This window comes from Neopelma chrysocephalum, unplaced genomic scaffold (genome assembly GCF_003984885.1).
Source record: "Neopelma chrysocephalum unplaced genomic scaffold, ASM398488v2 Primary Assembly neopelma1_95b, whole genome shotgun sequence".
Taxonomy (NCBI): domain Eukaryota; kingdom Metazoa; phylum Chordata; class Aves; order Passeriformes; family Pipridae; genus Neopelma; species Neopelma chrysocephalum.
Window position 1 is genome coordinate 1,530,757 of NW_020897758.1, and position 24,321 is coordinate 1,555,077.

General features: G+C 45.7%; 1 protein-coding gene across 5 annotated transcripts; it reads left to right on the forward strand.

Annotated features, from left to right (window-relative positions):
• Positions 1 to 6,813: 6,813 nt before the first annotated feature.
• On the forward strand, positions 6,814 to 20,071 carry HTR1D (5-hydroxytryptamine receptor 1D). Of its 5 annotated transcripts, none has more exons than XM_027694029.1 (3): positions 6,814 to 6,949; positions 16,530 to 16,745; positions 17,597 to 20,071. In XM_027694029.1, exons 2-3 carry the CDS (start codon positions 16,714 to 16,716, stop codon positions 18,762 to 18,764), a joined length of 1,200 nt encoding a protein of 399 aa, XP_027549830.1. In that variant the 5' UTR covers positions 6,814 to 6,949; positions 16,530 to 16,713; the 3' UTR covers positions 18,765 to 20,071. The 5 variants fall into 5 exon arrangements, with proteins under 5 accessions (XP_027549830.1, XP_027549832.1, XP_027549828.1 ...); XM_027694031.1 differs by lacking the exon at positions 6,814 to 6,949 and adding an exon at positions 7,918 to 7,979 and having other exon boundaries at positions 16,824 to 20,071; XM_027694027.1 differs by lacking the exon at positions 6,814 to 6,949 and adding an exon at positions 7,918 to 7,979.
• Positions 20,072 to 24,321: the final 4,250 nt, after the last annotated feature.

Sequence of the window (24,321 nt, forward strand, 5' to 3'; positions counted from 1 at the left end):
CATGGCCCAGGGCATATCTTTAAGACTGACTTGTAAAATCACTGTGCTGGCACACTTGATCAGAGCACTCCTAGCTGGAGTGGGAATGAGCACAGTCTGTGTGGAAGAACCAGATGGACTCTGTAAATGCACTGGCAGAAAAAGAGATGCTAAAACACTGCATCCCCTTACTTAACCAAGCAGAGGACTTGAGGACAAAGGATGTGGAAATGGTTAAGGTACTCTGTTTGTTCAGCATGGAGAAAACAAAAATAAGATCTTATGGTTGCCTGCAGGCATCTAATGGAAGGGAAGGTTGAACCAGATTCTACCTGGAGGTGCGCAGCAAAGGACAAGAGCTTGTGCTGGACACAAGCTGCAACACTGGGAATTTCAATGAGGTATTAGGAAAAAAATTTATTGTGAAGACAGTCAACCAGTGGAACAGGAGCCCAGAGGAGTTGTGGACTCCTGATCCTTCATTTAAAACTCAGCTGAACTAGGCTCTGCACAACCGAATCTGCTCAGAGTGGCGGGTGGGGTCCAGCAACTTCCAGATATTTCTTCCTACCTCTTCTTCTTTATAAGCCTAGATTACATCTGATCAAATGGGTTTTATCTTTTCCCTTCTTTAATTTCCTTTTTGTAGTGTAATTTTTGACAGGATTTAGATCAGTGCAAATAGTTTATTTTTTTAACTGTTCAGTTTTCCCACAAAAAAAACCTCAAGCAAGACAATGCCAAATACAAGGGAAAGAAGAAGATGGAGCAAAAGTAACAAGAATCCACTCAAAATTTTGGACATACACAAAAAAAAGGCAGAAACTAACAAAAAATAATTGCCAGTAAAAAATTTAAAAATACAAATTTTCAAAAATTTCATAAAAGTTTTTGGAAAAAAGGCCAAAAATGTATTTTTTCCAAATACATAGAATGAAAATTACGATGAGATTTTTTCCCCCCGGTATAATTTTCTCCATATGGTTTCTAATTTGTGATTACTTATAAACTTGCAAATTATGAGGAATTATTCATTATGTCTATACATTCTGTCTTTCTCCTAACTAGAAACACCAAGACCAGTTTTTCTAGGTGAATCATGAAGCAGATCTTCCATTCCCAGGTTGATCCTTCTCCTCTTTTTCTATTTGATTTTTTTACCTCTGACAAAAAAATGAGATGTGTAATTTTGAATCGTGCATTAAAGACATCAACATTCGATTGGTTTTGATTTTGTATCTGGTTTGTCTCTCTCCTCTGCTATGTAATATAATCCTCTAGAACATCTTGTTGGGTGCTTGCTGGTTGTGGTGTGGGAGGAACACCTTTCTTTGGAATGTGTAAGTGGGACCACTGGGATCATTGGTGCTTTACCATCATGGGAACTGCTTCCAAAGGGAGGCAACACTTCTCTCCTCTTTTTCACTCCCCGGTATCATATGAATCTAGCTCTTTATGAGCCTCCATCCTCACAGATTTTCAGGTCTCAGCTGGACGAGACTTTGCATAACCTGGTCTATACCTTCCAGAATGCCCACCTTTGAGCAGGAGGTTGGACTACAGACCCCCAGGGGTCCCTTCCAGTTATCCTGTGATTTGACTTGTGTTTCCATACACTGGGGCTATTTCAGTCTATGACATTCATAAAAATAACATGAGAGCCAAGACACCACCACCACAGAGGACATTCCCACTCTTCACCCATGTTGCATTGCTGGGCACCATCCTGCATGCTGTACCTCCTTACTGAAGAGCAGGGGAACATGCACTTCCCATGGACTGCTTTTTCTCACAGCTTTGAATATTTTAATTTCTCTTAGCAAAACATTTTTTTGGGGACACAATGGGAGTTGACAGGGACAAGTGTTTTTCTAAATAAAATCAAAGTGTTTCAGTATTTGCTATTTTCTCTTGTTCTTCTCTTCACACAATTTCATAATAGCCTGTAAGGCAAGGGAAGGATGGCAAAGGATGGACACAAATCTATCACTTTTAATCAAGAATACAAATATTTATTTAATAGCCTTCCCATTAATGAGCATCTGGGGCAGAAGGACATTTCCTTCACAGAGGATTTGCCAAAACAACAGAGGTGAATGGCAGCTCAAAAGCCAAGATTCTTGGCTGTTGCATGCAGGGATCACTGTCAAAAGAACTAAATGTTGACTCAGCCTATTTACAGCCCTTTCCTTTTCACGCTGTGACTGACGATTGCTTTATGTACACCGACCTCAGACCCAGCCAGTTCTGGACACAGCAATACCCACACTGTGCATGGAGGTGTTGCACAGGCTCTGAGTACTCATCTCTGTCTTAGCACCTCTTTTGGAGTGAAACTCACAGGACTCCATAAAGAATAAAATAAAACCAAGTTTATTTCCCAAACCCTATTTTTCCATGAAGCTGTTTTTTTCTGACATTAGATGAATGGAATCTCTTTACTAGAAAGGTGAGTATCAGAGCTCCTGGTTCAAATTCAAACAATTTAAAATGCTTTCAATGTTTTAATATCCACTTTCCAAGTGTGAACATGAGAACATGGAGTCTCAGCCAGATGTGTTTCATAGAGTCTGACAGGTATCACTTTGTTCCTGAGACACCAGCTGCAGAACAAATGGAAAAGTCATGTGAATCTCACTAGATGGTTGGGATCAAAACAAACAGTTCCTCATTGAGAGTGTGATGTATGTGTTTGCATTGTGGCCAGTACTGAGAGCTTTGAGGTTGGTTGTCTTCGCCTCAGAAGAATCAACTGGCAGAGGCAGTTACTGGAAATCACAAGAGAAGGACCCTGTCAGGAGTTTGCTCATGAATCTGCTATCCTGCCATGAATCATTGAAAGCTGTTGCTATGCCAAGCAGTGCTGCTACTCTCCTTTCCCTGCCCGCAGCGTTGCCGTGGATCACAAGGCTGGTTACAGACTGGGACACTTGCAGCTTGCCTCCAAGTCCAGATATCTGCTCGATCACTCAGTTGGTCTGCACCATTCTGTTTCCCTGCCCCACTCCTGACACTTCCCAGAGCTGTAAGGAATTCCCATCTTTAATTGCTTCACTCCTTTATGACAACTGGAAAATTTCCAGTGAGACAATGTGATGGGCAGGAGCTGCCACCCTCCTTAGAATCTAGTTGGAATTTCCCTTGCTATGACTTTTGTCTGTTGTCCTTCCACTGTGCACAGCTGAGAAGAACCTGGTTTCATCTTCTATAACCCCATAGTTAACTGAACACTGCAGTTAGATCGCCCTGTCCCTTATCTTTTCCAAAATGAACATGCCAGGTCCTTCAGCCTCTCCTCACGCAATGTGCTCCAATGCCCCTCCTGCCCCAGTGCCCTCTGGTGGGCTGCCTCCAGCTCTGATGTCAGAACCACGCACTGTCCAGAAAAACGCCTCACTAAGTCAGTGGAAGAACAGTGCTGACAGAATTCCTCTTCCCTGTGGAAGAAAATGAATGTTCATCTGTAACAAAATGATATTTTTTGTAATGTGTAAATAAGACCTGTAACCTCATGGAGCTTCAGTGAGCACACACAACTTTTTGGGAGATGGCTGTCTTTCTCAGCCATCTTCTGCATCGAGTTTGAAACAGGTTCAAGGAACTCTTTGGGAAGGTAGCTGTCAAGCAGTTCCAGGCTTTGGTACCAGTTACCTCAGCAATTATAAGGCAGGTTTTGTATTTTGATACTGTACCAATTTCTGAGCATTTCTCTACTTGATAAAGAGAAGGGAAAGAGAGCAGCCTCAGGAGAAGGAAGCATTGACTGGACTCTGGGCTATGGTACTTTGCAAGACTGAGAATGAAGCTTTAAAGCCAAAATACACCTTCTGTAGAGAAGTGGTGCCTGAAGAATTCTCCATATGCCAGTGTCTAACTGCGAGGTTTGGAATGTGACAAAAACGTGGAATTCAGAGGAAAATGACTCATCTAGGAAAAATAAGTACTGTGAGTTTCTTCCTTTTTTGAAATGTCCATGTCTTTAATTCAGTTTTCAATGACAAAGTAAGGTGACATAAAATACCAAAGAGCAGAGAAAATTCCTTAACCAAAAGGAGGGACCTCACATGATGCGTTTGCCTTCCTCGACCAAAGTAAATTTCTGTCACAAGAAGCCAGTACATTTTGTTGCCTCAGAAAACAGTTGATTGGTTAATCACAAGGGTAAATGCCAAAGAAGGAGCCGCTGAATGCAGAAGAAATAGATGTAAACTAGCAATGGGCAAAATTAGGATGAAAATTAGGATGATCCCATGTGTTAGTGTTCCGAGCATAGTTTAACAGTGAGCAAAAGCAGTTTTGAAGTACTCAGGGTAGTTCTCAGAATGACATCTGCCTCCCCTCCTCTCTAGTCTGGGCTTGGCAAGATCTACAGAGAGAAAAAGAGTTCTCTCTGTTCACATAAGCAATGGATCTGACTGAGGTGCATCCACAGGGAGCCACGCTGCTGGCGAGGAAGGAGGTATTTTTACTTGAACACTATCCAGGCCACAGCCATTTTAATGTCATTTCCCATCTTGTGACGAGGATGTATTCAGGTGACGGCTTCCATGCTGAACGTAATTGCTTGGTCTACTGTCCCTCCCATCTGCTGGACAATGTGACCAGGACAGTTTTCAGCTCTTGGAGAACTTCAATTAGAGCAGCGAAACAATTCCAGTCTCAGAGTTTTTGTCTTGACTTGTGTGAGTGGTGCTGTGTGTCTCTCACTTGTGCAAGCAGTGCTGGTTCTCAGGATAACTCAGCAGTCTTTAATCTGAACCAGATTAGTTTGTGCCTATGCACAGTCCTGCAGAGCCCTTTATTACTGATTGCCACCCCTCCTGCCAGCTCAAACAAGTAAAAACACTTCTCCAACATTTCTGGGAAAGTTAAATAGTTACTATTATTCCACTTCATAGGGAAGTCACAGTAGGAAAAGCAACATCACCCCAATGTATTTGAGACAGATCAGACCAGAGCAGGGCTCAGACCACAGATCCTGGGCTCACTCCGGGACAGCCTGGACGGCCAATACTCTTGGGAAGGAAAGCATCCATTTTGCCTTTGATGGTCTTCCAGCTACACCAAGAAAGGAAACTGTTTCCCACACTGTGAAAATATGAAGTTTTCAGACTTTCTTCTGCAGCAAGAGAATAAAAACCTGAGCCCTTTGAGATCAGACATCCAGGAGATGCACTTCACCACCTTAGAGTAATCAACATTGTGGTCGATATGGTGAGGTATTCACTCCGGATTCTAAGCAATGAGGTTTAATTCTCCTTGTAGGGGTCTGTGACCCTTACCCACCCCACCCACACCCTCCTGCAGTCCCAAGGACCGAAGACGCAGCTGCATCGTAACCTTGGCTCAGGCTACTGGGGAAAAGTTTAAGCTGTGAGCAACAGTGGTGAGAAATTCTGAGAGTCACACATAATAGGAAACAAAATTAGAGGTAGGACTGCTGAGACGAGCTCAGTTTGAAAACTGAAATCAGTCTTGCGAAAGTAAAATAATTGGATTAAAGGAAGAAACTCACTAAAAGCTGTGTGTGAAGTTCAGATTTTCTCCCAAGGACCTGCCTCAGCCAGTACCAAGTGGGTACAAATGTGCCTGAGCTCCACTGATGTACAGCTCTGACTACTTCAACATGGGGTCTATAGACTAAGCATCACCAACACACTGCTGTGACTCTGCCAACCTTGCCAACGCAGCTATGGTTTATTTCCCTAGTGTTAAGCAAAAGAGCAGACTTGTTTCAAAGGCTTCTTTATTTGTAGATCTGCCTCTATTTGTAGATCTCCTTTATTTGTAGATCTGCCTGTCTTACTGATGCACATACGTACTGGCTCTTGGCCTGCGCATGAATTCTTTCTGTGCACCCGCCTGAACAAAAATGAAGAAATCTCAAAAAAACTCAAAAAAAGAGTAGTTGTATTATTTTTCTAAGCGCATTCAACACAGGATATTAAATACAATACTGTTTTTGACCTTGTAAAGCATGAAAGAACGAGCTATAGCTCTTATGGGGCAAAAGAGTATCTGGAGGATCAGACTAGTCCACACCCCAAAATTTTCTCTGATTTTCCCAGTCAGCCTAAGGAAAGACACCAGACACTTCATTTTTCTGCATAGAATTGATGGTTCTGAAAAATAACTGACATCTGTGAAGCCCTGGCATGGGAGAACTATGACTTTACAGCAAATGTTTTTCCTGTGCTAGGAGGAATCTGGCCTCTGCCTGTGGCCCGTGAGTTCCCTTCTCCTGACAAGGGACTGCAGAGCAGTATCAGCTGTCTTGGGGTGACCACAGACCCCAGACCAGCCTGCACTCTGCTGCAAAGCTCTGCAAGATTCCCTGGAGTATCTCTACCCCAAGGGCAGAATTTATTCCTCAGCTGGAGATATAAAAGAGCCAACCTCTTTCCTTGCACATTGTATCACATCAAACACATTCCCACCCACGAAACAACACCCACATTGTTTGGGAAGAAAATAATCTGAGAGGCATCTTCAGACTTTTGAAGAAAACGTATTGTAGCTACTCTTGTCTCAGTATGTCTCTGGGAAATTCTGGAGGCTCAAAAGATTCACCATGTGTCCTCTCCCAGCCTGGAAGTGAAGTGATGCTGCAGGGAATTATTTCTTGTATAAGATTCACACCATGTGGCTGCAGTTTAAAAATCTCCCATTTTCCTCTCAGTCTCAAATGAGGCTTTAGCTTTAATGACTTACACAACACCCAGCCTCTTCAGGTTCAAAAGCGTGTTCTAAATCCTATATTGCAGTGGAGAATAGATGAAATGCTGCTGTTTGTGGGAGCAGCCAGTTATTTGAAGTGTTGAAGTTGGGACAAAACCCTTTGAAATATTTGGAGAGAGTATGACATTTTTGAGACTGAGCTGAGGGCAGCTAGAGCAGACTTGGGCTGAGGGTCAAAAACCATTCACTGAGACAGTGTGGTGGAGAGGGCAGAGCCTGGCTATCAACAGTAGTAAGTGTCCAAAAATCATGAGATTATCTGTATTTTGAAAGAATCCAATATGTAAATAAGCTGCAAGAGGGAAATGGGGACAGTTGTTTAGAAATGGCTAATTTAGAATCTATTTAGAACCCTAAACAACGCTGCAAAGGGGCTGCGACTTTAGCATTGCTCTTTCAAGACCCTGGATTTTGTATTACTTTTATGTAAAAGTTTGTCTAGTGTGAAAAGTTACTGCTTCTCTGAAAAAAGAGCTTTTATTTCTCATTGACAACTAAACCAGTTAAAACCCACTAACTGCATAGCTTATAAAAGCTGGAATTAACACTCTGGGTCTTTTAGGTTTCGATGCAGAAGGGCTGCTCTGCAAAGGGGGCTGCGAGCCCCAGGTCGGAGCAAAGCTGATCCAGCAGTTGGGTCAAGCCTATCTAGGTGAGCTCTGAACCGTCCTCTACCCTTGGCTATCGGCGGGGCCTCCGCTGCCGCTCAGGGCATCACCGTTATCTCGCAAGTTATTGATCCTCGAACCAACGGGAACAGCGCGAGGTCTCCGACCACGCAGCCTGCCACAGCGGCGCTTCCCGGCACCGGGGACAAGGCCCGGGCTGGTGCGGTGGGGTCCGGTGAGGAGACCTCCTGGGAGGGGGTCTTAGGCCCCACCCCCGCCCCCCCCGGGCAGCGCTGCCCCCGCGCCCGCCGCCGACCCGGGGCTGCCCTTGCAGGCGGCCGCTGGAGGCTGGGCCGGGGGCCCCGCGCTGCCCCGACCCAGCCGGCGGGCAGAGCATCGGCCCGGCCCCCGACGCTGAGCGAGCCGCCGCCGCCGCCGCGCCGAGGAGCGGCCGGGCCCCCGCGGCGCGGAGGAGCGGCGGAGCGGAGCAGGGGAGCGGCGGAGCGGAGCAGGGGAGCGGAGCAGGGGAGCGGAGCGGAGGAGCAGCGCAGAGGGGCGCGGGGCGCGAGGGAGCCCGGCTGGGGCCGCCGGTGCTGCCGGTGCTGAGGACGGGCGCTGCCGGAGCCGGGGAGAGCGGGACGGCGCGCACGCCGGGTGAGTGCCGGCGGCCGGGGCGCGGCCGGAGCGCTGCCGACGGGGCGGGCTCCCGCCGCCGCATGGCCCGGCCGGGCGCGGGGGCGCCTGCGGAGACCCGGCTGAAGTTGGTTCCTGGGGACGGAGCGCCCGGCGCCTCGCCACTGTGGCCCCGGGAGAAGCGCCAGGACCCGCCGGCGGCGGAGGGGGAACGGGGGCGAGGGGCAGGAGCTGGAGGCCGGGGCCTGCGGCGGCATCGCCCCGGCTCGGCGAGCGCCGGTGGGTGGGGCGGGCACGGCTCCCTCGGCGGTGTTGCCCTGCGGGGCCCCGGCCGGCGGAGGGCGGGGAGCCCCGCAGCGCCGGACACGGGCATTTGTTACAGAATCAGAGGATGGTTTGGGTGGAAGGGACCTTTAGAGGTCACCTGGTCCCTCCCCCCTGACACGAGGGGCATCTTCAACCAGATCAGGTTGCTCAGAGCCCCGTCAAACCTGACCTTGAATGTTTCCAGCCACAACCTCTCTGGGCAGCTTGTAATGACCCTTTATGCCGTGTATCTGAGAGGGAGGCTTTGCTCTCACAGGCGATTTAGAGCTTTAAATGCGTATTTAAATGCGTTTAATTGCAGGTCTCTTCCCCCAAGTACAGGATGATATTGGGTAAATGAAGTGACCACTTTAAAAGTGTAATTTTATGTGGATTGACCTGGGGAAAGCTTTGGGTTACTGCGGCTCTGAGATTTGTCTTCCTAGGGTTATTCCATCATTATCCCACACCATCCTGGTTTGTATTCCATGATTGACCTAGCTAACCTGGCTTCTTCCTCACTCCTGCTTCAGGTATGATGGTGACCAAATGTCACCTCCGATGAGGTGCTAGCGCAAAGCTAGGAGTTGCCGCTGTAATGTTGTACTTCTGGAGTCCTCACCTATCCATATGTATGTACCTGCTTGGATGCAAGCCAGGCTTTCCAGGACAGAGCGCACTGTTTTCTCACATGGAGCCAGTGGACCACCTGTCACTTGTTGCAGCAGTGATGAATGTGAACCACTTTTGGGATGAGCTTTGGTCCCGCAGCAAAGAGCAGGACGTAGCCAAGAACAAGGACTGCATTGCCCTGCAGTCATGAGATGATCCTGATTTTTCCAGGATACTGCAGGCAGCAATGCTTGAGACTTGAACACAGACTTCAATGAGAATAACGCTTCCCCAGACAGACACTCCCTTTCCTAGCAGTGAGCCTGATGTAAACCCCAAGGAAGAAACTCCCTTTGCAAAACTAAGTGGACAGCTGACTTCAGAGGTGGGACTACTTTGCCTGTAACTGTAACTTCCTCTTCACAGGAACTGTTGTCAGTGGAGTGTTACGTAGATTATTCCAGAAAGCCATGGCTGGGATGTGTGAGGTTTCTCAAGACAAATTTGCTTTTATTTTTCATGTTCTCCCTAAAGTCAGGGCAGCATCATAACAAAGGATTTAGGCTGTACATCACACATGCTTCTCAAATAGTAAAGTTAACAAATATCAAACAAATAGTCAATCTGTTGTTTTTCATATTGCTTGTAACATTTTCTGGTTTTCCCATTTACCCTCACATCCGGATGATCTCAGAGTAACATCCTCACCAGTCATCACTCATTCAGTTTCTTCTGATGTATCACACTTCTGAAGGGCTGGTAATTGAGCACGTGTAATGCAAGCATGTGTGAGTAAATGGCAGAGAATAAGGAAATTAAAAAAAAAATCAAACCCACTGCTGGTTTGCAGCTTCCTTAGAAATCTGGGAAATGTATTTCTTAAATTGAAATGTCAAAATGCAGGAAGATGTGAGGGGCCTGGCTACTTTCAGCATCTAACACAAAGTAAGAATGATGGCAGTGCACTGTCCTCACCTAAATGCAGAACAAAACCCAATGGCAAGTATCACTCTGTTCTGGCATGTACACAGCAAGGTGATGCAGTCACCTTGCAGCTGTTTGCCTGGCTAGAGCTGTCCTACATACAGGAACCAGCCTGATATCAAAAGTTAGAATAAAAATTGACTGGTTTTTCCTCTGTCTTTGGAGTAAAGATTCCTTTCTGCCCTTTGGCGAGGCACTCAGAGATGCATGTAAAGAGAGATATCCCTCAGTGTGCCATGATCCATCCTCTGTGATCCCCAGAGGCACAGGACTGAGTGCGGGACTCAGCTAAGATGTTCCTTCCTGCCCACTCCCAGCCTGCCCATTCCTGAGTCTATATGAGCACAGAGATATTGTGCAGAGGGCAATTTAGATATTTTCCCATCTCTAAGCTTATTGAAATTGGGGTGACGAGGAGAGTTTATTCTAAACCAGGGAAAAAAATAAACAGCATCGTGGCCATAAACACTGTGGTCAGAGCAATAACTGTTTCTTTGCCAAGGCCAGAGAGCTCCTAACAGGTCATATGGGGGAATGCTACTTCATAGTGCCTTACAAACATTCAGAAACCAAAGGAACAAGCATTGCATATCAGAGAAGCCTGTGTCTGCATCCTAGAAAGTGAACCAGAGGGCAGAGGAGTATACTAAAGCTCAGAGTGCAGCAAGAGAGGAGAGTAGAGCATTGGTAGGGAGCAACACTCAGAAAGTCAGTGGCATGTGGAAAATGCTCGTGGGGCTGATGCCCTGGTGTGTCAAGAGAACATTCTGGTGCAGTCCTCCTACCTGGCACAATTATGGGGAGTTCCTTCCTCCTGTTCATGCTCTGAAATGGTGGAGGCTGGGGGCTCTGTTTCCCCAAGATCAGTCATGTCACTGCTTGTCCCAGATCCTGCCTTGCAGGCACTTGGACACAGCTGGCATTACGATCTCACACCCCACTGTATTTTTTGGTACTTAAAATTCCACTGATTTCACGACACCAAATAATAATGGAAGATGAAATGTGAGAAAGAAATAATTAACTGGAGATTTTGCATTGTGTGTGTTTGCATTGTGTGTGTTTGTTTATGGCTGAGGGAGTACCCGGAGCTAAGTGCTCCAGACTGTGCTGCCTTCAAAGAACTTACAGTAACATACTGTAGAGTCTGTTTTTGCAATGTAGTACTTGCCAACATTACTGCTCCTAAATCCCAGCCTGTCTCTTTGATAAGTAATATTTAGTTATAACAGCATTTGTAACTTCGTAGTTAGCAATGGGTTAATTGCTAATACATGTTGGCTGTGTATAAATAAAGGTAAGAAAGGAAAAATACCAATACTTTCTTAAAAGCTGAGCAAAATAGAAGGTGGGGAGAAGGCAGCAAAAGTGTTAAACATTGCCAATATTTGCGTGACAATTACTATAGTTGCTTATTTAAAATGAGAAATGTTTTCTCTACAGTTTCTCACATAGAGTGCTGTTCTCTGTGTCAAAGAAACAAAATGCCTGATTTACTTGGAAAAAGTCACAATAATAGTATCATTAGAGATTTAGCCGTGCTGCATGAGCCATGCCGGAGCGAACACTCGCGGTGTCAGTACACTTCTTTAGAAACATGAACTCTTCTGTGCCAGCTCCCCTCACAGGCAGTGAAGAGAGATGCTCAGCCCTAAAGGGCCCAGCTTCTGCTGGGGCCGACCAGAAATTCAGGTGCAAACAGAATTTACAGACTGTACCTCTCACTTTTTCAGTGCACTATGGCATTGCCTGGTTTTCTGCCAGAAGCTGCATCCTGATGTGGTTATGATCTCTGGATAGGCAGATTCCTAGAGCTAATTCTAAATGTGTTTCATGATGTTTGAAAAGGGCTTTTGTCTCCAAGTTGGACACCACAGCTACTCTATTCTCCATGCTTGAGTCAGTTGTCCCAAATCTGCAAGAACTTATTCAAAACTCGCTCCCTTTTCTGAGTTCTGCTCTGAAATATGCCTTTAGAGGGGTGCCTCCTGGCTGGAGTGCCACCTCCTGTCCCTCCTGCTGAACTTTAACTGTTCTCAGCCATCCCTTTGCAGTTCCCCAGCTTCAAGGAAAGAGAATGAATCTCCTAATTCCTCTAACTTTGGTGTGAACTTAAAGGAAATGTGCAACATATTAAGGAACATTTTATCTTGTTCTCCATTTTTTGACTGTTCTATTTAGTGAAAGAGTAAATTTCTGTATTTTCATTTCAGCATACCTATTTCGTACACACTATTTACCCCCCTCCAGCCCAGTTCAGGGTGCACCAAAGCCTTCTTGCAGCTCAGCATCCTCAGAAAGTGTATCAGCTGCACCATGAAATTGCAGTCTGTGGGAGTTACCCCACTCTTCACTAATGGCTGTACTCCAGAAAGGACATAAATGTGTCAGGACTTTGTTTACCCTTGGGATTGAGCATCTCTGGCAATCTGAGCAGTCTCTGCAGCTCTGTGCCTGCATCCCACATGATGGCACTCAGTCCTAAGGAGCTCGTGGTGCCACCCAGCCTCCTCCTGCCTGCCGGTGTTCCTGCCTTGGCACACCTGGAACTCAGTTTTTCCTCCTAGGGACCCTACCCTGCCACCTTGCCCTTGCTCTGTGAGTTTAACTGCAGAGCTGGGATGCAAAGCACCTTTTCTTAAGAAGTACCTAGTTTTAAGTGAGGACCCTGAACAGTGAAGCAGTCCCAATGCTATCACCAACAGCTAAAGTGTGTTTTCTTTTCACATTGCACATGATCTTGCTTCACCTTCCAGTCCTTGAGCTGAACTTTCTGCTAAGTTAAATAGCACTGCAGTGTCTGAAATTGTCTCTCCATTTAAATGCTCTTTCCTTCTTTCTGATTAATGAAAAAGAATCTCTCCAGGTTACCAAGACATTATTACACATCTCCTAACCTCCTGGACTTTCACAGGAACTACTGAGTGTTTGGACACAGGGATCAAAAGGTCCCTTCCCATGCAACCTTCAGTACTGTTGGAGGTATATAAATGAGAGCCACAGTCAGCCCAGGTCAAATTTGGGATGCAGGAGGGAGGCAGCTGCAGAGGGCAGTCCTGGTTTCTGTGGCCTTGCAGTCAGGATGTGGTGTTCTGTCCCTACTGGTTACAGAAGACGCTCTGGTGACTGGGCTGCTTGCTGTGGTTTTATCATCACGTTTCTTCACCCCAGGGTCACTCTATGCCTTGGTTTCTCATCATTCTCACTGCACGGCTCTGTACTTGCCCCATCCTCCCTCAACTGCCACACTTGCATGCTGCTCAGTGCAGTAGTGTGGACAATCCACAGGGACAGTAGTGTGGATAAACTACTGGGGACACTAGCATGGATAACCAAGGACAGGTGTGCCCTCCTTTGCTCTATGCTGTTCCTGGCTGCTCTTGCAAGCATCTTGCTTCACCCGCAAGCATCTAAGACAACGCTGGTTTGCTCCAGCTAGGCGTTGTACATCACACGTGCTGTGCTGTGAAAACCTCACTCTGGTTGGCTGTGACATCATCTTCAATTTATTTCAGAAACTTTGAAGTGAAAAAAATACCCACGGTCCATGGCCAAGAGCACCAGGTGAAGCCCAAGAAAAGATGAACCAAGGACAGTGCTGATGCAGCCAAGGCATCTGAGAGGATTCCCATCCTGTGAAGTGTGGGTGACAAACCTGCTATGCCCTGCCTGGCAGGGCCAGAGGGCTGACACGGGCTGATCCACACTGTGCACACAACTGCCTGCAGGCAGCAGGAGCGCTGACCCAGGCTTCGAGTTGCACACACTGGAGGCAATAATGCTATCTTATCTAGAGGTGATAACATCACCAGTATTAAGGAAACTTCCCTGTCCGACCTTCCAGGAGCCCCTCTGGCACTCACTCTCGCACCACCTGAGCTGGGACAGAAGCTCCTTCGCAGCTGCTCCCCTCACACTCCGACAGTCAGACCTGGTTTTCTCACCAGCTCCGCCCCACGTTTCCCATTGCTGAGTCTCAGACGTCTGGATCCTAAAAGTAATTTGATCATGGTGCAATACCAAAATAACAGCTTCAGCTGGTGCCTCTGAGGAGGGACCCAGAACAAAGGAACCCCTGGGCTTTTATCCCCTCACAGTCCAAGCACAGGAAAGTCTGGGGGTTGTTGGCTCCTGCTGTGTCTCTGAGTGTCGTGTCCCCTGGCTGGGACACAGCTCCCTTTGTTGTCCAAAGGGTCGGCAGTTCACGTCCTCTTGCCCTGGGCTCAGGCTCCTGTCCCACAGAGCTCAACCTGCAGCTCCGCTGCAGCTGCACCCCGAGCTACTGGCACTGAATGTATTCCTCAACAACCAGGTTCTGCCCAGTGCTCCTCATGCTCCAGAGACCACGTGCGCTCTGCCCAGGCAGCACGTCCAGTCACTGCTCTCCAGGAACATCGACGGCCGCTTCCTACTCCTGGGCTCTGCTGTTTCACGATGTGTGTGCCTGTACATTTGTGTTCTGCTTTTTTTTAATAGGCAGTTATGTGCACAGCCTTAACTTAATTTAATGACTGCTCAACATCTAGTGTTATTTTTTCAGTGTCTGTAGTTTATGCAAATGTTTTTCTTTTTTTTGTTTTTTAATGGGAAAATCATTTACCTCTGTTCAACTTTTTTTTTGTTGAGTAAAAGGTAACTTAATTGAAATGCTAAATTATTGGGAGTATGTTCATTTTATCTAGATGGTAACTTTTTCTGAGTACAGGATAAAGACCTGACTTGGAGCATTTTTGTAAAAAATTTGTTCTGAGACATCACTTAATTAATTCAGTAACTCAGTATATGTTAACCCATTATTTGTTTTCAGTAAGACTTTCCCCCAGTGTAGGAGTGTCCTGTTTACTGGCATGTTGAAGATTAATAATTCATTTGAACTCTAGACTAGTTCATTTCACTGAAAATGCCATGTTTCACATCAACTTATTTTTTCCCATGGTGATTGAGAGCTGTTGGAAGCAGTAGGACTACTAATAAGCTTGTTCATGTACAGGTGGGTGGGTGAGGTGCACTTCACTTTAGTTCATGTTGCTGGAATTATTCTAGGACTGATAATCACATTATACGTGAAAGGCTCGATATCACTTTTCTCAGTAACTGAAATCAAGATTGGCCTTGGCTTTAGTTTTTAAGAAATACAGTCATTGTCTTTAATATTGCTAATCAGTCTGTCTGGTGGTTTTGGTTTAGCTTTTCTTCTGCATGGGATGTGCAGTCAGCCCAGTGTTCAGGTAAGAGGTTTCTTAGACTCTATAAGTGAGAGTTCTGAAGTGAGCCATTACTGTGTCAAAGAGTTAAAGGGATGGTAAAGCTATGGAAAAAAAATAAATCCAGAGAAGATAAAGGAAATTTCTCACAGAGAAACTAGATTCACTTCAGCATCCATGTTCACTAAAGAGAAACTGGGGGATATTTACAAGTGGACTCTCTATTTCTGGCCAAAGAGAACAACAACATAACTTCACTGTGAGACAGTGCTCAGCTAGAGAGTTCAGTGCAACTCAAGATCCAAAGTGCAATGGTATCAGTAGGAGGGTCAGCCTCTACTTCAACTCCCTTTGCACCTGCTAACTGCAAGACAACCACTGTGGTGTCACCTCCCAAAGAGATCTGGACAACTGCTGAGCCATAACCCAACATCTGTACATATAGCCAGTTGGCAGAAATTACAGTAAACAATAGTATTACTGGACACATAGTAAATATGGTGTTTTGGAGAACAGTCAAAGTTCAGGCTTTAGTAAAGGTAAGTTATGTCTCACCAATCTGTTGAAGTAATTAAGAAAAGCAGATGAGTATATGAAGTGAGTGAAGTCCAACCCATACAACTACTTAGACTCTCAAGAGACTTTGAGTGATCTGGAAAGTACATGAATAGTGGGCTGATGACATATGATGATGAAACAAAGGTCTTCAGAGTAGTAAAGACAAGGACCGACTGTGCAGAGTTGCAAAGAACCTTAGTTAAAAAGTGAGAGGAGGAATATAGTGCTCATAGATGTAAAAAGTGAGCTGCCAGGGAAAAAAAGCTGATATACCACTCAAGGTATTTGGAATTATATTAATTGGGACTGCTCTGTGGAAATGTCAGATCAGTGCTATGCAATGATTCAAAAAGCAAAGTAAATTTCAGGAATCATGAGGAAAGAAACTGAGAACAGAAAACACCATTATGCTGCAGTATAAATCTGTGGTGTATCCACATCTTCAACAAGTGTTTGTGGTTCTGGTCTCTGTCTCCAAAAGAACATATCAGTGTTGGCAGTGTCAGAAAAAGGCAACAAGGTTGAGCTGAATGTATGGGCCATTGTCAAGATTTGATGGACTTTGGTCACTATAAGCATTTTTATGTTCAAAAATTCTTGTAAATCACACCTTTGTTCAGTGTCACAAAAATGGTTATTAGGAAGGGATCTTCCCCTTCCTGGAGAAAAAAAAATAAAGAAAGTATGAAATATGAGACTCATGTCCCCTAATTGGAAAAGTACACCTCAAAAGAAAAAGCATCTCTAAAAATCAATTTAACTCACAGAAGGTGGTTGTTTATAAAAAAAATCAAACACACCAAACCAAAAAGTGTTTCTTATGTTAGGATTTAGGAGCTTAAGAGAGGCTGTTTGACATCAAAGTGCTAATGTTTCATGTAGAATATATGCTGTTCTTGCTCCACAGATTCCCAGTCGACTGTCCATTCTCTGTTGGATGCATGAATCTGTACCAGTGATGACTGAGAAAGGCATTTCTCCTCGATGATTGGGAGAGGGCTGGCCTGATGATTATCTCCTTGGAGAAGTTCAGTGTCTCTCTCTGTAGCCCTCCTAGCACACTGCAAAGCCGTTTGTGACCCACATTCAGGATGTCTTTCAAGAAGGGTTGGGCTGGCATAATGTAAGTAACGTTCTGGTACTCATGGGTGGAAGTGAATGAAAGGCCTGAGGAAAATCTATCTTAGGATGTTTTCTTCAGGTTTGTGAAGACTTCACGTTACACTAAGTGAATCCAAGGAAAAGTATGGAAAGCCTGTAGATTGCATACTGTGCTATAATGTGTGCCAACACATTGAGTTCTGGTACCTAACATCTGACTTCAGCATTCGAAGACTAAATGTTGAGAGAAAACCTGAATGGTCTGGAGAAATAAATGAAACCAAAGATCTGTACTTTTCAAAAGAAGTCTTGATTCCCAAATCTGGCAGAAATTATGCTTACAGAAGGAATCCAGACGGTATTGTTTTATATCTTGGGTACTCTACTAATAAAGTGTCCCTTGTAAATACCAAAAACATGACAGTCAGCTATTAGAGAGAAAGGAAAAATACTGTTGAGGGCAGCTTTATCCCAAGCAAAGGGGCATTAACTACATGCCCAGATGTTTCTTTTCTGTCTCTCACCCTTCAGTGTTGATTTATGCAGCTTTGCAGAAGGTTAGTTCAGAAAAAAAGACAAAGAATGATTCAGTCATCTTCAAGATGAAAATGAAACCCACCTAAGTTCTCGTCACTTAATAGTACTGCTTGCATTGTTGTACACCAGATTGATATCTGGATGATTATGTTAACATTTTGCTTTAACAATGATGTCATTGATGTGATGTGATGGAAGATCTTGTTTTGGAGAGTACCTCATCTACTGTGTCAGCTGAAGTTTTCAACAAGTTAATATTTCTTCAGTGTTGGACTGAAGTATGAAAAGTTCTATTTCATCAAAAAAGTGAGCATCTTTCTTCATTGTCCTAGAAAGATTACACTGGAAGGTGAAACCAGAGCAGAGGATGACTCAGTACAACCATTCAGCAGAGTTCTCTCTCCAGAGCTCAGCAAATAAGTCATTAAATTTCACTGAAACACCACTGGCTTGGGATGAAAGGACACTCTTAGGGCTGAAGATTTCACTGTCAATCCTTCTGTCCGTTATAACTTTGGCAACAATCCTTGCAAACGTTTTTGTTATTATTACAATTTTTCTGACTAGAAAGCTCCACACACCTGCAAATTACCTCATTGGCTCCTTGGCAGTGACTGATCTTTTAGTGTCTGTCCTCGTAATGCCCATCAGTATTGCTTACACTGTCACCCATACATGGGCCTTTGGCCAAGTGCTGTGTGATATCTGGTTGTCATCAGACATCACATGCTGCACAGCCTCCATCCTGCACCTCTGTGTTATTGCCCTGGACAGATACTGGGCTATCACAGACGCTTTGGAATACACCAAACGCCGGACTGCTGGCCGAGCAGCCCTCATGATTGCAGTGGTCTGGATGATATCTATTAGTATTTCTGTGCCACCATTTTTCTGGAGGCAAGTGAAAGCTCATGAAGAAATTGCAAAGTGTACTGTGAACACAGATCAAATTACCTACACAATCTATTCCACTTGTGGAGCTTTCTACATCCCAACTGTGCTCCTCCTGATATTATATGGTAGAATTTATGTAGCAGCTCGATCCAGAATTCTGAAGCCACCCTCATTATGTGGGAAACGTTTTACTACTGCACACCTGATCACCGGCTCTGCGGGGTCTTCTCTCTGCTCCATTAATGCTAGCCTCCATGAAGGGCATTCCCATTCAGGTGGATCCCCAATATTTATCAATCATGTTAAAATAAAAGTTGCAGATAGTGTCCTGGAAAGGAAAAGAATTTCTGCTGCAAGAGAAAGGAAAGCCACCAAAACTTTAGGCATTATTTTGGGAGCTTTCATTTTCTGCTGGCTGCCTTTTTTCGTCATGTCCCTAGTCCTACCCATTTGCCAAGATGCTTGTTGGTTTCATCCCATTCTACTGGACTTTTTTACCTGGCTGGGTTACCTAAATTCATTGATCAATCCAGTCATTTATACAGCTTTTAATGAAGAATTTAAACAGGCTTTCCAAAAACTAATACTTTTCAAAAAGCGTTCATCTTGAGACTCTCCTCTTGTGTTACTGACCCTTGTGCAATCTCATACCTGAAACTTTCCATGCTTTTATTCCTAAGGAACAGAGTGGTAATTGCCAACTCTGCTGCAACCCTGTTCTGTGCATGTAACTGGGGACTTCTCGCCAATTTGATACTTTCTGTCTGGAATTCTGCATTCCATAACAGAACTCGTCTGTGGTCTCTGCAGTGATCGTGTGTGTATATAAGACCAACAACACATGAAATAAGCTTTGTAACGAGGGATGGTGTGCAAACCAGGGAGCTGGGCTTGTGTGAGGGGGTGACACGTTATCCAGTTCTACCATGCTTTGTAACCTGGTGGGAGGAAATTGTGTATGTGTTTGCAGGATATCAGTATTTCTGCTGCATATTATTAATCATTTATGTAGGCTGAGAAAGTTTCTGGAGAGCAGGATCTGATATCTACATTTTCTATAGCCTGTATCATATCCACGTGACGCTGATAAGACCTGTAACTTTTTCAGAAGTTGTGTGACACAGCCTGGCTATAACGAGCAGCAGGGCAGAGAGGCATGTAAGTCATATGAATATTTCACAACTGCTGCATTTGAAGCTATGTTTTTGGTGAACTGCAGAAAGAAGACAATTTATTTGAAGCAATTTTTACACATTTTATCATGAATAGAATAGCCAGTGCAGAAATACTACAAAATAAATAGCATGAAAATTATTGTGAAGTACCTTGATCTTATATTTTATTTCATTTTTTTTGCATGCACAAGCTGAAACAGGAGAATATAGTTAGTGCCAGTGTGGAATGACTGGAACCTCAGAAAACAGCCAGGAGCTTCACTCCTTGGTGACAAGAAATGGGAATTTAGAGAGGAGAGAATGAAGTGACACACTAAGGAAAATTTTCTTAGTAATTAGGTTGTTGGGGTGGATGGGCCATCACTGTCTCTGGAAGTCTTTAAATACTGGTCAAGCAAACATCTGTCAGGAATCATACTGTCAGAACCCTCTGCTGGGGCTGTGGAGGGTGGAACAAGTCCCCTCTAATCTGCACTTCTCTTCTTTTGGGATTATTTCCCTGATTTGGCAGGTGGAAAGCCGGCACACGGAGGTCTTGGTTGAAGTCTTGGACAGGACAGCACACCAAGTGGTGCAGTCCAAATTTCATTCAACTTTTTAGTCTCTGGGGATTTTAGAGCAAAAGTGTCCATACTGTGTTATGAGAGGCACACATTGCTTTGAAAGTTATCCCATATTCCTTCTGACAGCCCTTCAATCTCTTGACCTGCCCCAATTCATCTCCACTATCAACTGCTGTGCCCATTCCTATGCACTACACCACAGCCCAGGTCCACCACAGCTTTCAGCCTCTCCTTCGCATTTGAGGCACAGCCTCACAGCTTCTCCCTGTGGCTGGTGCCTCTGCTGAGGACTGGACCATAAAGTGATGGCCTGGGACCACCTGTATGCTGCAGAGTCAAGCAGAGCAGTTGTGTGGTCACAGAACTGTACTCTTCTCTCTCACAGTATCCACCAAGGGCACTTAAGGCTGCCCTGCTTGGGACACAACTCTCCTCCCCTCCCAGAAGTGTGCTGATCTAGCTCCGTCCAGCTCGAGATTTTGATGGTGCTGCTACCTGGCCATGTCCACACGGTCTGCTTCTAAAGTGCGTCCTGAGTGCCCACTGGCTGTGGTGGTTCTCGCCTGTGCTCACTCCGTAGCTGTGCTGTTGCTTTGCCAGGGGACATGTGAGCTGACACAGGCTACAGCCACACAGGGGAAGGCCTGAACCATTAACTAGTGTTGACAACTGAGCTCTCACACCTGAGGCCAGTCCCTGGCACTATTCAGTCTGGGGTTACAGCATTGTCCAACTTGGAGCTTCAGATTCCCTTCTGGGCTGCCATCCCTGTGCCCAGGGCACTCAGAGCTGCTGCCGTTAAGGGACAAGACAGTATGGCACTACCAGTCCAGTCTTGCTCTGGAGGTAGCTGAGGTATGGAGGCATCACAAAAGGTTGGTATAACCACTTCTGCTAGAAAAATTGGATACACAGTCTCATATTGGGCCTGCAACAGGGGACCTGTGTGACTACATGAATTCAGAGATAAGACTCCAGAATCTTACAGGGTCTTGTCACTCAAAGAACCATTTGTGGAGACTCAAGAAAGCTCTCCTAGCTTAACACAGAACATTGCATATTCCAGAACACTGGCATCTTCTGGGTTCCTCGGGGACTTGAATAAGAAAATTAAACATGGTTTCTCTGCCTCTCCTCCAGCAGCACCAGCATAGTGCTGGTGCCTCCTGCTTTGTACCAGTCTCTGCTGAGAGCTAGTCTGGCCTTCCCACCATATGGCTTCATGCTGCCTGAGGCAGGGCTTGTCTTCAGCCAGGTCACTTCTGAACTACCTTCTACGTACCTATTCTCTTCCTACCTCATGTTTCAGGATGTCGTGCTAGCAATGAGCCCTTGGGTCACAGTGCTCCTGCAAAAACTTGGCAGCAAGACTGTCACTCTGTTGTCTAAATGATGCTGAATTTTGGTCTGCACATCACTTAGGGACCTTCTCCACAGTGTCCTTCAAGTGGCCTCATGCCTGGTTGTTACCTTGAAATCAGAGCCTTGGAGCAGCTGATGGCACATCTCATTAGAAATACTGACAGGGGCAATGAGAGTTAGTGTGTGTGTCTTCCTTCTCAGATCTGGAGACGTACAATACATAGGAGTAATTCAAGTTGGAAGGGACCTCTGGAGGTCGCTAGTCCAAAATTCTGCTCAAAGCATAGCCATCAGCGATTTTCTCAGCTTTCCAAGGATAAGGATGCACAACCACTCTGGGTAACCTGAGCCAGTGCTTGACTGTCCTCCTGGTGAAAAAGATTGTCATAGGTTTGAAAAGAGATCTTGGAATTTTTTCCCCCGTGTCGCCCGCTCCCCCTCCCCAATCTGTTTCTTCCGGGATGGGGGGAGTCAGGAGGGGGAGAGGGAGCGGAACGCCACGCGCTGCGCAGCGCGGGAGCGGGCGGAGGCCCCTCTAAAGAGCGGGCCAGGGCCGTGCCGCGGAAGCCCTTTTGTCCGGAGGATTGGGGTTTTTTTCCACCGATGGACAGAGCGGGGGCTGTTTTGGGGTTTTTTTTTGGGCGCTTTTTTTTTTTTTTTTTTTTCTTTTTTTTTTTTGTTTTTTTGTTTCTTTTCCTCCTGATGGAAAGTTTTTTTTCTTTTCCCTGCCGGATGCCGCGTGCAGAGCGACTGAGACCGACGCATCTCGGAGCGAGATGCTCTTGGGTCGTGGGGACTGCATTATCAGAGCTGCCTGAGTTGAGACTGCGCCTTTGGGAAGAAGGACTCTTTCTATGAAGCCACCGGCCGCTCCCGTGGCTGCGAGCAGCTGTTGAGCTGCCAGGGACAGTTTTGCCGTCACCCCTCCCTCCCACCCCCTACCCCAGTTTGCCGCGGGTTTTTTTCCCCCTGGGGAATTAGGACTTTGTTTTGTTTCTTTTGAAAGTTTTGGTTGCACCATTGTTGTTTATTCGGATTTGTTAATAAAGAGCTGTTCTTTTCCTTTTCCACACTTTCACTTGCAGACTCTTAATTTCAAAGTTGTAATCTTGTTAGACAAAGATTTTCCTTATATCCAGTTTGAACTTCTCTTTTTTCACTTATGTCTATTGTCTCTCAGTCTCCCACCAATCACTTCCTGCTAGGTCCTGGGGAAGCTGCTGTCGGGTTTCCTCACATCATTCTCTTCTCCAGGCTGAGCAAGTCCAGTTCACTCAGCTTCTCCCTCTGTATTCCTGCGGCAAGTTCTCCAGTCTCCTGACCATTCTGGTGTCCATCCATCAACCTCACGCTGCTTTAGCTATGCCTTTCTTGTACTAAGAGGCCCAAAACTGGACACAGTTTTCCAGATGTGGGCTAGCAAGGGCTGAGTAGAGCAGGATAATCACTTCCCTTGATTTATTAACTATGCTTCTGCTAATATAGCCTTCTCTGCACCAGGTCACGCTGCTGGCTCCTGTTCAGCTTGCTGTCTACGAAGACCCCCAGGTCCTTTCCAGCAGAGCTGCTATCCAGCCAGTCAGTCCTCAGCCTGTATCATCTCAAAGGGTTCTTCCTCCCCTGGTTCAGGACTTTGCATTTGTCCTTGTTGAATTCTGAAGGTTCCTGTTAGCCCCTTCCTCCAGACTGTTTAGGTCACTCTGAATAGTGGTTCTGCCCCTGAATGTATGCACTGAACCCCCCAGCCCAGTGTCAGCTGCAGACTTGAGTGCACTCCATCACTTCCTCCAGGCGATCGATAAAGAAACAGGACAGGTCCTAGGACAGTCCCCTCTAGTACTCTGCCTGTTATCAGGCTGTCCACCCATACAGACCCCAGCATCCCAAACTGAGTTCAAGGATATTGTGTGAGTGTTGAAAGCCTTGACAAACTCAAGGCTCATGCACAGACTCAGTAAATGTCTTGTACAAGGCAATCAAACTGGGCAGACATGATTTACCCTCTGCAAATCCATGCTGACTGCTCACTTTGTTCACTGTGCTCTTGGCTCAGATCCAGATTCCCAAGGCATTACAGATGAGGGCCAGAACTTTGCCATTCTTTTTTTTCAGACCATGTTGCAAGAGAAAATGTCTGGGCAGGATGGCACAGAGCCCAAAAGAGGTCAGTCTGAGTGACCTGTGCAGCACCTTTTCACTTGGACCACAGCCCAGAGGGAAAGTGTCTCAGAGAACAAGAGAAGGAGGAGAGCACATAGTTTATGTCTGCTATGTGAGGAGTTCTGATAAATAATATTTCACTGATGTAACTTTAGGGCTGGCTTCAAGTGGTTGCTGAATTGAGATTTCTTCACGCTGGCAAAGTCCCGAAGAAGATGGCTCAAATGGATTAAAGAACAGTGGGCAAATGGAGGCAGGGTATGTAGAAACCCAAGTCATAGAGAAGTCTTTAAAGAGAAAGGCCCCTTTTTCCTCTCACCCCTTTGTATTGAAGGATATTACCTCTGCTTCTGTGCCAGTGTTTGTGCCTGTTCTTTGGGAAGGACCTGGTGTCCTCTGTTTCTTCCCACTACTCAGATGGGTGTAGAATCAGAGAATCATAGAATGTGAAGGGTTTGGAATGGACCTTAAAGATATCTAGTCCCAACCCCCCTTGCCATGGTCAGGGACACGTCCCACTAGACCAGGTTGCTCAAGGCCTCATCCAACCTGGCTTTGAACATTGCCAGGTTTGGGACGTCCACAACCTCCTTGGGCAACCTGTTCCAGTATGTCACCACCCTCACAGTAAAGAACTTCTTCCTAATATCCAGCCTAAATTTCCCCTCATTCGATTTGTACCAACTACTCTTTGTCCTGTCGCTACAGTTCCTGAGGCACAGTCCCTCTCCCTGTATGACCCCTTCAGATACTGGAAGGTTGCTATGAGGTCTCCACTCAACCTTCTCTTCTCCAGGCCGAACAGCTCCAACTTTCTCAGCCTGTCTTTGTAAGGGAGATGCTCCAGTCTTCTTACCAAATTCGTGGCCTCCTCTGGACTTGCTCCAACAGTTCCATGTCCTTCTTA